General features: G+C 39.5%; 1 protein-coding gene across 5 annotated transcripts in view; it reads right to left on the minus strand.

Annotated features, from left to right (window-relative positions):
- The window catches only part of NRP1 (neuropilin 1), a 117,124-nt gene that overhangs the window by 81,368 nt on the left and 20,696 nt on the right, over positions 1–15,060 (minus strand). Inside the window, exon 1 of one of the 5 annotated variants that reach the window (XM_065666713.1) lies at positions 3,902–4,004. The exons of the other annotated variants lie outside the window; for them this stretch is intronic. Within the exon in view, the coding sequence (XP_065522785.1) occupies positions 3,902–3,969 (68 nt within the window). The 5' untranslated portion in view covers positions 3,970–4,004. Of the gene's footprint in view, positions 1–3,901; positions 4,005–15,060 lie in introns of those variants that run through there. 5 annotated transcript variants of the gene reach the window in all.

Consider the following 15,060-nt stretch of genomic DNA (forward strand, 5'->3'; position numbering starts at 1 on the left):
TTAAATCTGCTGAGCATTTGGACCTATACTCAGTGAAAGCTAAATCTTGTTTGGAACCACATGGCTGTGAGATGACCCCTGCCTTTGGAATCAGGGCAGTGCAAAACCTAAGTCAGGACTAACACACTCACACAGAAATTGATGCTTTTGAGGTCAGCAGTAATGCTCTCCTAGAGCTACTTTTTCCCATCCTTTTCCCAGCTGCTTCAACAGCTGTGATCCAGAAAAACACAGTCTTCAGGAAAGAGCTATTACTGGGTCTGAGAAAGCATGGGATAATGATGTTGATTTGTCTTCTGCATTTCATGGGTCAGGCTTCTGTCCTTGCTTTCTACTCAGGGAAATGGACAGTGTGACATGGAGCTATAATAACGTATTAGCTGATATATCAAGGCGACATGTAGTAACTCAATGCATTGCAAGCATAAATGGTGCTGCAATTTCTTTCTCTTTGTTACCCATAAAAGAGTGGTGCTCTAAGTCTGCATTAATCAGTTACCATAAATAAGCCTTGAAAGGCAATAAACTATTAGATGGCCGACGAAAACACCTACTCTGCAATTAAATGGATAAAATCCTAATTTGAAGGCTTTTGTTTCATTTACACTTCTAGTCAGGTATCTATTAATGCTTTTACTTTTGTTTGTCTACTTAGTAGTGATAAGCATACGAGAACAATCTGTATAAGACTCTGTGGTATTAAGCATTGATTCTCTTCTCTCCTTCACTCATGGCAAGCAGCACACTAACCCAGACAGACAAGCTGTGAAATATATTTGGACCGGATTCTCTTGTACGTGCAGAGAATCTGAGCAAGATAACACCATGCTTTCCTTTACAGTTTAATAATGCAAAAGACAGGCTTTCACACACTAGGGAGAACAAGGTTTGTTTGCCTTATGCATTCTTAAAGGTATAAATTGCCCAAAACAGTAGTAGGAAGTCTGGGAAGGAAATGAGATAATGCCCCATCCCTTTCCTCACTTCGAGCCCCTTGAGCTGGCTCACAGAGATGTCTGGCTTGCACAGAAGGAGCCAGGGACTCTTTTGGCAGCATGGCCTCCACCCTGATGTTGCAAACCCTCACTGTGCTGTGTGCAGGGTGATGGAGCTCCTGGGGTGTGCACTGCAGGTCGCATGGTGCGCTTCTGCAACCATCCTCCCTTGCCAGCAGTACGTCAGACACTGTCACCTTCTAGCATGTTAATGAAAGGGGAACTTGCAGTTTGCAGTTTTGCTGTCTTAGTGCTAAGGTACCCAAATAACCAACATCCTACCCAGCTTTGAGCAAGATGATGCATGCACCGTGCTCACCCTTTGGTCTGAATGGAACAGTTGTGGTACCTGGCAGGAGGAGAATCTGCAGTTGGGGAAATCTCAAACTTTTTGCTGCAAGCACTTGTTTTTCTTAAACTGAAATATTATTTTCATAATATTAAAATACATATCATTCCTGACCGAATAGCTCGCGTGTTTAACGTTGTTGAGCATACGTGTCAGTGCTTAGTCCCCTTTAAAATTTTACAATGTAATGTGACCTCATTTTGTTACATTGTAAACATTTCCAAGATACAGGATCCTGGCTTTTATTACCGGGGTGAAATGGTAATAATCCCCCCTTTTTCCTGAAACATGCAGAAAAACCCTTCAACAAATTTAAAGAAACACATTCCTCATTAGTTTTAACCTGGATTTTGTCTCATGGGCACTGTAAAGTCAGGCCTTCTTTCTCTCTCTGAACAAAGGGATGTTAAGAGACTAACAGACTATTGGAGAGGCAAAATACTGCCTGACTCACAGTACCAATACATGTTGAGATGAACAGATTTCTGAAACAGCTCCAGTGAACTGAATTTTCATGTATTTGGCATGTAACATCCCATATTTCAGCTTTTCCTCAATTACTGCACATTTCTTCTCAAGCAGATACCATGAAGTATCCCCTGCCCTTGCATGATTGCCACATGTCTACTGTAGGGACCACAGCAGTCAACTTTGAGAAATATTTCAAACCTTTGTCCCTTTTCCCTGTGAAAAATCCACATGGGAATTCATGAAAATCAGAACTAGTAGAGGGATAAGAGAAACTGATAAAGGATTCTCTCTTTTTTCCCTATAGGGATAAAAATCATGGAAGAGCTTCTCATGCCAGGAACAAAAGTATGCATCAGCTGGAAAGAACCTGAGTAAGGTTTCTATGCAGCATTATGCTCTGGGAAAATCACAGTATTGCTCATTAATGGTGCTGCTCAGAACAGTGATAAACCCCACCAAAAATTGCTATTCTTGCATTTGGAGATGTAATTACAACACAGGGACACATATTTGAACTATTTTTATTTAACTGGCTGAGGTACTAATAATGTCATAGACTCTGCTCAGTGTTGAATGTTCCCACTGGGCAAAATAAAACTTATGCCACCACAGTTTTGCCACTAACTGGGAAAGGATTTGGCACTATTATGGATGCTGCAGTCACATCTTCGACTGCAGCACATATGCAGATGTCCAGCAAATGTGAGCCTAAATGGTATGATGTTGCTTAGGTTGTTAAGGGAGATGATGGGAGAAAGTAGGCAGAGACTGAACTGGAAGACAGAAAGTACAGGCTCTGTTCCTGTGCCATTGTTATTAAATGAAGCCAAGTGTTAGCTAACTTCCCCATGTCTCAGTTTCCCTATCTGGAAAATCAGATATTGATATTTCTCTTAAAGAATTTAAAGGCACTGTGTGAACTGAGATGACTACAGTACTAGTGACACCCTCTTGTGATTTGATACATCTTTTGTAAATAGATATACTGAGTCGACGGCTCTCTATTCTTGCTCCCTTTTTAATAGAATCATGGAATCATAGAATAGTTAGGGTTGGAAAGGACCTTAAGATCATCTAGTTCCAACCCCTCTGCCATGGGCAGGGAGAACTCACACTAAACCGTGCCACCCAAGGCTCGATCCAACCTTAGCTTTGATTCAATTTTTTACCTTTGTAAATGGACAATGAACAAGAAGGACAAAGAGACTTAAAATACTATGTCTTTTTTCTGCACCTCCGTTTCAAAATGTTCATAGTGAAATATGGCATTTTGCTACTTTTGCCTCCACATCAAACCTGGTTCTCCTAAGCACATTATAACAAGCTATAACATTTATTTGTAACCCAGAAATACTCATTGATATAGTCATGCCTACATGTGCAGGGATTTACATGATTAATACTCAAAAGTATTAATAAGCCTTCTACATAAATCCCTAGGTGTGGAAAGAGGTAACCATGTATCCCTAAGCTCCTTAAGATGGGTACTTACAAGAAGCCTGATGAAAAAGGGATTTGAGGGAGAGTATGTTTTTAAGCAGAAAATTATTATCTGATGTCTGAGAGACCAAGAATTACTCTGGATTACCCTGTGCTGAACACCTGCTGCTGTGGACAACTGGTTATCTGAGGGACATGCTCCAGTGTGTCACAGTAGGATGCTCAGCAGTTTATCCACACTTGTTTCACTCTTGACTGAACACATTGGGTAAACGGATTCAAAGGATTTCTTCCTTGAGCAGAAGTTTTTCCTGTACCTGAGCTCAGGTGTGAGAGGTTGGCCATCTTTACCCAGAGTTTTTAAATAATTGATGATGGTGATTATACTAGCTCCATCATAATCCTGGCAGTATTTTCTATTTGAATCTCAGCTGATTATGCTTTTTGCCCTTCGATAATCAGCATACAATCTAGTAATTGGACTGTGGGGTGGAGTCTTTTCACATGAAGTTATTGCAAAAAAATCTTGTTGCATAAAAGCCTTAGCTAAATGGTATACATGATAGATTACATACACACCACGAAGTTGTCAAAACATTGTGATTTGATTAATGAGGCTGTTAATTTTCAGAGTTTTCTCCCATACCGATCTTGAGCCTCTTCAGTCACATCAAGGCTTGTGAGGTTAACGATATTCCCTGCCAGTCTTAGCATGAGTCTGTCACTCTATAAATGACTCTCCCTCTGTTTGCCATGTAGGAACTTCTTTAGATACCTGGGAGGAAGCAAGCACATTAGACAGCACTTCATTAAAGCAAGTCGTTCTGAACGTGAAATGACTTTTGTCCAGTATGACCAGTGCTTTTTACAGCCAGAATTTAAGCTTGCTCCTCCCCAACATGTGCTTTGTCTCCTGATGATACTTTTAATCCTTAAAGATGGAAGTCTTGCTCACTTCAATTTTGCAGTCCCGGTCCACCTAACTTAACATTGTGAGAAGGAAATCAGGGACTTGCTACAAGGTGAAAATGGTTTCATATGAATCCTAAAAATAGCCCACCCTGTTTTCCTTAATCTGCAATATTTGCGTTATTCTGTGAAAGAATCACAAAGGCAGCAACGTAAGGAAGGAAGACAGAATGGTGCTGAGATCTTCTTTTCTCTCATTTCAGCTCACCCTTCATACACAGAGACATGCAAATCCATGATGAGGAGGCATGGTGAAAACTGCTTTTAAGTGTGATCATTAATCATGTGTATATTGATGATCTTCTATTTGTATTTCTTTCATTTTAAGCACATAAGTCTTGGCTGATTGGTGCTTTATTAAATTGGCACTATCCACTACTCATATGACTTAGAAATATGAATTACTGAGTAAGCTTGAGAAGTTCAATATTCAGCTGGTCTCATATTTACCCATATGCTTCACCTTACAAAATGTGAGATAAAATCAACAGCATCAAGGACTGATATGTACATGACATATTTTCAGAATTAGATTGTACAGCCCTGCTTTTGATGATGTTAGTGAGATTTCTTGTACATAAGGATTCAGCAGCATAGAGGTTGAGATTCAGCTTGGGAGAAAAGTTTTACTGTTCTGCAGCATGATATCAGGTTGGGACAGTACCTATCTTTCTGCAAGAAAGCCCACATAAACAACAAGAACAAATCTCTTCTTATATGGCTAAAATGATTTCAACTATTGAAACTCAACTGTTGTAAATTCAAAAAAACATTTTAGCATATGTACGTGAATTAGAAATGTGCAGTTCTTAAAGTTGAATCACTTAACAGAGTTACAGATAATCCTTCTTATATTCCCTAGGTGCTTATCAGCCTCACCTAAGGCAAATTTCTGGTTTTGTGTTTTTGGTGGTTTTTTTTTTTTGTTTGTTTGTTTGTTGCTTTTTTTTTTGTTTTTTTTTTAATCAGATTAGTTTTATTTCAGTCAATACTGCTTAAGAACCTGCTACAAATCCTCCAGCTTCTACATGATTCAAATAAATTTGAATATTACACTGTTTTACAAAATGCATGTTTCCAAATGTTGTCCATAGTAATGCTGGAAAGCAGAAATAGAATTTCTACATGCAATTTGCACCAGCCTGTCAAAAACAGCATAAAGGGAGAGAAGAAAACAGGCTACATGGTATGTTTTGGTATTGTTAAAAACAAGAAAGCATCTCACCTAATAATTTAGATAAGATCCTGTTGCCTGACATTTTTAAAGCCTTTTGATCTCTTTCTTCTGGTTCCCTGGGCTGTGGCTCTGTAGGGTGCAGTAGACGGAAAGCTATGGATTAAATTTTGTGTTGCCTATGCCCCCCTTTACTTTGCCAAAACCCCTGTTAGTGGCCACAATGAATGTTTGCTTTTATGAAACACCACTCTACTGGAGATGGTGGAGAACAACCTTTACTAAGCCTTTTTAGGCACAGACCAATCCATAAACTGCCAAGTTCAACTTTTCTATTATTATCAAGGCAATAATTCTTTGGCTTTCTGTTAAAATGATTTGCCAATTTTGTTGGCACAAATTAGGGACTGAGATTTAACCTCCTGTAATCTGATTTTGAAAATTAATTTAACACACACTGCACCCCAAAATAACATAGAGGTAATGCATTTGTTTTGTAATTTGCTGCACTTGGATATAATGCTAGGAAATGACAAATTTTATCTTTCCAGAGCAAAGACAGAAAGAAAGATACCTTATTATCGTCGGTTCAGTGCAGGAGGATAAGCCTGAACAATCTGAAGATAAAAACCTTAGCAGAGTATGTAGAACCTGAGCCACACATCTAGCTTATGCATTTTCTCACTGAATGCCACGTTGAAACATTCATTGACAGTGGAAAAGATCGGTTAAAAGTTAGAAATATTAAACTATTACAATAAATTTGTGAAAATAAATATGAAACAAGCATAAGAAATCACAGAGATTGGAGGAGACATTTTTTGCTCTTGTAACCCAATTAGTTTTGGAAGAATTATACGAGCCATCACTACAGCCCCTTAAATTTCCAGTGGGTCAGATTTAGCGTAGGAGACTGCAAACTGCTTTGTGGCGAACAGCTCAAAGTATTTGCATTCAATTTACATTTAGAATAAGTAAGACAAGCTGAGAGGAGGCTGGAGAAGTCCTTTCAGAGAGCTCCATTTTATCTGCATATAGGCATTAACTCCTGTCGTGTCTATGAGATTTGGAGGCTCATCTGATTTGGCAGACCTCTAGCAGAGTTGATGTCCCTCCCCCCATTCAAAGAGAAATGCTTATTAATTATTCTATGATTCTCCAAACCATCTCTGATAGAAAAGTGTCACTTCTAGTCTTGAATGTCTCCCTTGGCAGCATGCTACTTTGCTTAAGTGATCTCACAGTTACAACATTTTTCATAATATTTAACCTAAATGTTCCTTGCTGCAGATTAATCCCACTCCTTCTCTCATCAAGTACAATAACTTCATGGCTTTAGACAGTATTTCTGACATGAAACAGGGATACAAGCATGGGCTCTTTCTTAGAGTACGTGTTGTCAAACTGACCTTTGACTCTCACACTTTAAATACATCTCATGGCATCCTGTGCAAAAGAAAACAGACACCACTTGTTTCCTAAAGATTTTACAACTGGCTTGGGCTAATTAATCAGTCTCCAGCACACACGTCTCTGTGCTTACCTGTCTGGAGGAAGTGCAGATCACAGGAGCAAAGCCACTTTTCTCAGATCTATCATTCACCAGGTACTTCATTAATTACTGAGCAGACAAAGGGAAATCTGTGTGTGGCTGCTTCTTCCTTTCTGCTACTGTGCAGCAATTCCATTACCCATTTGGCTATTTCATTACATGCAAAAGTAGATTTTGGTTCCACGGCCTATTTTGATTCCTGGTGTAGTTTAGCCAAAGCCAGTGAAATTCCAGTAGGAACAATTTGGCCCACTGTGTTTAAGTATTTAACCATCTGCACAAAAACCACAAAAGAGACGCCCAAACCAAAACCACTCATTTACATAATAAGGATGTGAACCTACTACAGCCATGTGAAACTATCATTTTTCACATGTGCTTGTGAATCTTTTCCCAGGCTTTTGCAGAGGGAGGGGCAATCTGCGGGTTGGGATGTATGAAGTGAAAAGAGATGTGTGGGTGGGAAAAACAAGCGGTTTAATTTTTTTTTCCCTTTTATGCAGCAATTACTTGTGTATTTTAAAGAAATGTTAAAAATACCCAGAGGTTACAGATTGATGGCTTTTCTTAATGTTTATACAAACACAAATACACAGCTAAAATAAATACAGAAATAAATGGAATACACCCACCTCTACAATTACAAAATCACTTTCCCATGAGGAAGTTTCATCGTATCCCCATCTGTTAGAATTTGGATTGTGCTATGAACCATTATAGCTTATATCCCTTAATTATTTTTTATCATGTGTAATGTAGTTGTGAATATTCCACATCTTCATTGCAAATCCTCAATATTCTTTTGTACAGCTACCTATGTTCTTGGCCTTGCTCTGTGTTGTGGAAATGAATTCCCAGGGTTAATTAAGTGTAATAGGGTGAGCCATGGTCCTGATCCCACAGCCTCTGCATAAGTTAAATTCTCACAGATAATAGAACTCTTTCCAGGCTGAGAGGAAAAGAAGAGGGAAAAACGTGCCCATAATGGCCTTCCACGAGGCTGAACCAGCAGCTCTAAGGGAGCTGCGCAGCAGCCATCATGTACACAGGACCATGGCAGACACCTCACCCAAAAAGGAACCCAGAAAACCTACACTCGGCAATTGCACTCTCTGCCCTGACATTTGTGAAGCTGCAGACTTTGGTACCCGAGGGGATTGCAGTATGCAGGTTCTGCTGGTTGAGCTAAATATTCTCAGGAGAAGAAAAGTTGTAACCGGTTGAAGAATCTCAGCTCTTAAAGAGCAATTTGAAATTTGCTATTTGAAAATGTGTTCAAGTCTTTCTCCCATAGCTCCATGCTTGCAGGACCTGCATGGTGCCCTGTCCTGCTGCTCCAGCTTTGCCAAAGTTGAAAGCTGACACAGCTCTATTAATTTAAGTGGATGCAATTTTACCCGCTGAGGCCTAGCCCAAGGCAAGTCCTTCTTAGTGCCCCTATAAACATGTAGCAGTAGGTATATTTAATAGCTGCTTTTATACCTTGCAGCTGAGATGTGGTTTCAAGTGTACTTCCTCCAGTGAAGAATGTGGAATTCGTATGTGGTGGTTTGACAAAACTTGAATCAGACCAGAAACTGCAAATCTCCCTACGCATCCTACGTGCAACCGCACATCCTGCTTCCAAAGTTTGCACATCAGACTTCTAAGAGCAAAGGGAATCTATACTCCCAGGTAGAATTCTTAAAAGAAATAGCAGTTGTGATATTATCAGCTAATGAAAATAAAAATTTTGTGATTTTTCATTTGAAAACATGGATTTGGGTTTTTTTTTAACAGCACTATTTCATGTCTTGGAACTAAGACACATTTTACAGCTGTGCCCATTTTTGCATACTGTATGGCTGCTTTGTACTTTTGGTCAGAAAAGAGGCTAATTATGGCAGACATGAAAATATCATGAATGTTTTCATGGTTCAGAAGAAAGCTTCGGATTCTCAGATCCAGAGGGTCAATATAGCAAAGAAGACAGACTTTGTTTGAATTACAAGGCCCGCCTGCCAGAAAAGAAGTGATGGATTTCTTACACATAATTTCTTACTGGATATTAGATATTCTTTAATAAACTCACAATAAAATACAGCAGATGTTTGAAAGACACATAATTTGAATTGATCATATGCATATATCACAAATCAGCATTGTATAAGCAAGAGTTGCCCTGTAATCATACTCCTTTTGTGAATCAGAGATTCAACTATTCAATCAATTGTTGAAATTTTATCACTGTTATTCTACAGTGTCCTGGTTTTGGCTGGGATACAGTTAGTTTTCTTTGTAGCAGCTGATACAGTGCTGTGTTTTGGATTTAGGATGAAAATAATGTTGATAACGCACTGATGTTTTAGTTGTTGCTGAGCAGTGTTTACACTAAGTCAAGGACTTTTCAAAGATGAAAAGTCACACCACCCCACCAGCACAAAAAGTTGGGAGGGAACACAACTAGGCTAACCTCAACTGGCCAAAGGGATATTATATACTATATGGCATCACTCTCATCATATAAACTAGGGAGAAAGCCAGCCAGAGGCAGCTGCTCAGAAACTGGCTGGTCATTGGTCAGTTGATGGTGAGCAATTGCATTGTGCATCACTTGTTTTGTGTATTCCAATTCTATTATTATTATTGTTATTATTATTTTCCCTTTTCCTTCTGTTCTATTAAACTATCTTTATCTCAAGCCATGAATTTCACTTTTTTTCCCCAATTCTCTTTCCCATCCCAGTTGAGGTGGGGGGAGGAGTGAGACAGTGGCTTTGTGATGTTAGCTACCTGCTGGGTTAAACCATGACATACAGTAAATATAACTTTGAGTTACTAATACCTCCCAGCTGCGGTGATGTTTAGAATACAAATCAAAAAGCTGCATGTTTTGCACCCACCAAGTAAACTGACCAGAAAAGAGTAGTGGCATTTACATTATTCTAATTTCACCTGCAATTCATTACTTAGCATGGGACCCATTCAGGCATATGGATAAGATGTGATAAGAAAAAGAAAAGGTGTTCTGCTTTGTTGCCAGGTAAGGAGGGAAGTCAATGCTGGGTTTGGACTTCATGTCTGAATCAGAAGAACAATAGCAGGCTCAAAGACCCAACACCAAGAGCAGAGAGTCAGGCTGGAAGGGACTGAAATGAGCTTCCTTGTGCTGCTTGGAAGCTGAAAAAGGAAAGGAGGGTTTCTTCAAAAGATTTTGAAAAGAATAATAGATGCATCGTGATCACTTCACTATTATTCACCCACTTTGACATAATCTTTGTCTCCTTGGTTTGTTCCTGTCTGCTTTCACATGAACTGAGCAGTGTTGGAAATATACAGACATTTCCACACAAAAGAACACAAATATATCATTTGAATGTGAAAGAGGTGCTAAACAGTGCTCTCATTTAAATGATGCCTAAAGCCAAGAGACATAGGGCCTAAGATATATGAGAACAAGACACAAAACCATCTCCACCATGTTTAAAGCACATTTGTTTCACTACTCCATGCTGAGATTATATTCAGCATTTTTCCCTAGGCCTGGAGCTGCTGAGACAGACAGAACATGGCTGACCTTTGGAGCAGAATTTTTGTAAAATAAATAAACTGGATGGCAGAGTATAAAAGCTACAAACCTCTTTAGAATGCCATATGTGAAAACCTTGTAAACTGTCCATAAATATCACCTGCTGGTTGGGAATTGTGGAAGCTGATGCAGAATTTGCTGCTAACATCTTCCCCTCCGAAACATTAAAACATCTGGTAATGACAATTTATTTTATAGCTTTTGTGTTGTCATGTGTCTGTAATTACAAAACATGTTATTACCAGCTTCAGCCTGGAAGCAACACCATCCCACGGCCTGGGATCAGAGGCACTAACATTCTGACCAAAATGCTAAAGGCTTTCTGACCGAAGGCTAAAGCACGCATGACGACGCCAGCACGACATTTGTCTTCCTGTCTTTGGATTCAAATTTACTGACATTATAAGCAGACATTTTACTAAGTATTGTGATTGCCAAACTCAGCTTTTACTTCTTCTTCCAGAATCTAACTTCCTGATGAGGAAGTTAGCTTTTGATCTAATTATTACTGAAGCAAACGGGTTTTTTCCACTGGCAATGCAGAGCTGGACCAAGTCAGCTGTGCAGCAGTAGTTTTACAACTTGGTAGCTTGTTTCGGACTATCTCTGCTATAACTAGTTTTCTGATATAACAGCCATTTACTGCTTTAAGAGTTAATTTCTTACTGAGATAAATTCTGAAATAGATTCACTTTTCAGTTACAGAGCTGCAAAATATGTTTTAAGACCTTACTCCTTTTTACACATAAAACTTCTAAACTACGAAAATTATGCCATTTTATTTTAATGAAGTAGGTTTAAATATTCATTCCTTGGCTTTTATCCTGGGAGTGATTTTTTGTGGCTGATATTTAAATCCTTTAAAGTAGAGGCTTATAACAGCATCTCCAAGATGTCTTAGACTACTGTGCAGCAGCCCTGGCTGGTACTGTTCTAGTTAGCATTCCTTTTAATCTACTGTTTAATACACTGCTGAAGAAATACTTTAGATTTTAGTGGACAGAATAGTTATGGATCTTAAATGACTTGCTATAAGAAATAGAATTAAGAACAGTACATATGGTTTAATAGCTTTATCATTATGAACAGGCACAAAGGCTGACATTTGAAAGTCATTATCCTCTTGCACAAGCTGATACAATTAGACTTTTAATCAAGAATTTCTACTTCTTTTTTTACTTCCTGCCTTTCCGAGTTCCTGTGATATACAGTTCCCATTTTGGTTTCATCCTGTTTTGCCCTGCTTCTTGTATGTTAAGGAGTCTAGCTCTACTGTAGGCTAGCATTTTTCAAATGCAGCAGCACACAATAAACAGGAAAGATTCCCTTAGAGACATTGTTGTTTTTAGCTGATGAAAAGGCCATTCTGGCATCCGCTTGTTGTTCAATAAAAATATTATTTAAGGAAAAAGAGAAACAGCTCTATATCAGCATTGTGTCCTTAGCTTGGCTAATGCCTCAGCAAAAGAAAATGCTGGTATCATTACTGCTTAGCCTATTGCTGCTGAAGTCCATCCTATTTCAGTTACATAAAGTACAGACACAAATCAGATTGTAAGTAAAAATGCAGTGTCCTCTATTTCCCATGAATTTTAAACTACAGAACTACATGTTAGAATTTAGCAAAACATCAGAAACTTAAGGACGCTGCCCTGACAATCTGCCAGGAGTCTAAGAACTGCATCCGATTTGCATGTTTCAAGCCTGTGGGAGTTTTGCAGCAACAGGAACTTCAGGATTTGGGCTTCATAACTTGGTCTAAGACACAGTCATTGCTTTGACCTTGATTAAGAAAAAGTTTTTAACTCGGACCAAAATGGAAGTATGAGAACAGTCTTCTGAACAGAAGCATTTCTTAGTGCCTCATCGTCCATGTTGTGTGGTCTGCAGTGATTACACATCCTAGCGTGCAACGCTCCATCTTAACAGAAACAGTCTAGTTCATGTGTTGAAGCAGGAATATTTGGGCCTTATTTCAGTCACGTTACTAAGCATGTGCATAATCGTAAGCACCTGTTGGCTACATTAAATTAAGCAGGGTTCAAACATATGTTAAACATGGCTGAGTGTGTACTGCAAAAAGAATGATGAAGCTCAACTGAATGAATTGCATTTGCTGAATTAGGCAGTCTACGTTGTGTGCATTTATACTCTGGTATTTGCTTTTCCATTCCCTTCCATGTTAAGGATGTTGCTCATATCCTTATGTCCTATCAAGTATCTTCTTTGCGGCAGAACTCTAACTGCTGACCAGTGTGCTCCTGCAGTGCATGTGCTCTGGAGGGGTGACTTTGAATGACACAAACCAGCAAGCACAGGTCTGTCAGGCTGTCCCACCGAGATCCAAAAAGGCTTTGAGCCAAGCCACAGAAACTGCAGGTAACACTACCCAAGCAAATGTAATTTTACACTGTGAATACATCAACATGTGGTATATTTTAGACAACAGTTTCCATTCTTGAAGAAAATGCTTACTTCTGTATGAACAGAACATTAAGGTCTTGTGCTCATTTTCTGTTTTCATTTTTACTTGTAAACCAATTATACATCTCGTTGCATTAAGCCTGTGACATGGCAAACAATTTCTAAATAGTTGCAAGATCTTTTACTTCATCGACATGGTCAATACTGTACTAACCCTGGCAATCAGCTCTGTGTCCACTATGACAAAAATGAACTTCTGCAGCTATTTAAATGTTCCAGCTTTCCTGTCCACTTTGGGCAGCCATTTCTGAGGACTTTGGGTGGAATTTATTTTACCTTACAGTAGATGTGCAAAACCCAGGGAGATACCCGGAGCTAGTTATCCCTTGGTAGCCTGGGGAGAGAGATAAAGGTACCTTGAAAGAATGATTTATCCTCGTGATCAGCTTAAGATAGCATATATTTTTGCTGGAGTTATCTCCCTCACCATAAGCCACAGGAGAAGCCCACATATTGTTTAGAGGAGACATCCAGCTTTTGGAGCATGAATAAGGCAAAATTAGGTGCTCTTTCTGTACTTTCTCACTATTTTTCTCATAATTATTTCTAAATGACTCTTGCTTATCACTCCTGCTTATGCCTTGCACTACCAGCTACATGGCAACTCTGCAGCAAACACATTATTTTCTACACACTTGCCAACACTGCTTTTTGCTACATGCTCCCACCACATGGTAATTAACACTGTGCAGCACTTCTGCCAGAAAGAAGTCTCTTTGGTGGAACGCTCTTCCTCAGCTGTTTAAAAGAGCATTATCAAGCTCAGTTTTGAATTGCCAGATGAAGAGAGGAAATTGCAACGGAAAAGTTAGTTTTAGGTTTTTAGAAAATTTTAGACATTAGCAGTGATCTTCTGAAATTTCAATTGGAATTGTAGTTATAAGGGTGGATGAGAAAGGTGTAATGTTGGGGGAAAGGATGTAGTTTAGCTTGTAAGTTTGGCTTCTGGCTCTAACTTTCATGTGTGTGTCATACAGTTACTAGACACCTGTGCCTGAGACTTGAAATTGGCTAGTTATAGCATGCACATGGTGTAAAATGGCACAGTAGGACTTTGATCTAATGCTGTGACCTAATCTTGCAGGAAGGGCAACTCTGGCCCTGACACTCTAGGTCTGGGTGAGCTAGCAATTTTTGCAGATGAACATGCAGCAGATTTGAAGACTTCAAAAGTGAGGGTAGCTGCTCTTGTGGACTGAGCCAACAAAGGCAGGCGCTTGGCAAATACAACCAATTCCTGCCTCTCTTATCTTTGACATGCTGCCACAGCTTTACAAACACCTTTCAAAGAAAATGTTGGAGTCGGGCCAAAGTAGCAGTGTGTGCTTCCACTGGTTTTGGCTCACCAGGATGCTGAAGTGATTGTGCACGTAAGCACGGAGGATGCTGGGCGCTCCTGGAGGAGCACGTGCTTTGTGTGCATTGAAGGAAGCTGAAGCCCAGGAGCTAGCCCACAAAGCATGTGCTCCTGCTGTCTGTAGCCTGCAAAAAGGCAATGAAGCACTCCCAGATGACTGAGGTACAGATGTGGGAGCTCTGGTTCATGACAGACGACTCCAGAACCAGTCTTTCAGATAGCAGCTACAGAGATGTTTAAAGTCTGATTTACTGCAAATTGGCTGTTTGTTGTTTGGCCGTTGCGTGTGATCAAAATGGGTCATCCCTGCCAAGGGAGGCAAATGCAATTCTGTCAAACAGCATCTAAGTGCTTCCTTTGCTAAGTGGAAACAATTGCTTCTTCTCACTTCACAGACTCCTCTTTAAGTTCCTTGGGTGGCACGGACACAGTTCATAGATCAAGCATGCCAGTGCTGCTAATGTTAAAGAAGTAACTGGAAGGAAAAGTAAGAATGTTTGTTTCTTTTTTTTTTCCCCACAGTAAAATTTCGACTTCTGCTACAAAGAAATATGCAGTAACGTTACCATCTGTGTCACTTTATTCAGGCCCGATCCACATTACAGTGTTCTCATGCTGAAAAATTGCATCATTACTGGCAATTACCAACATAGCTCCATTATTAGCGATGGGATGTCTACAGCCAGTTCGCATCGTCTGTG

This window comes from Lathamus discolor, chromosome 2 (assembly GCF_037157495.1).
Source record: "Lathamus discolor isolate bLatDis1 chromosome 2, bLatDis1.hap1, whole genome shotgun sequence".
NCBI classification, from domain to species: Eukaryota; Metazoa; Chordata; class Aves; order Psittaciformes; family Psittacidae; genus Lathamus; species Lathamus discolor.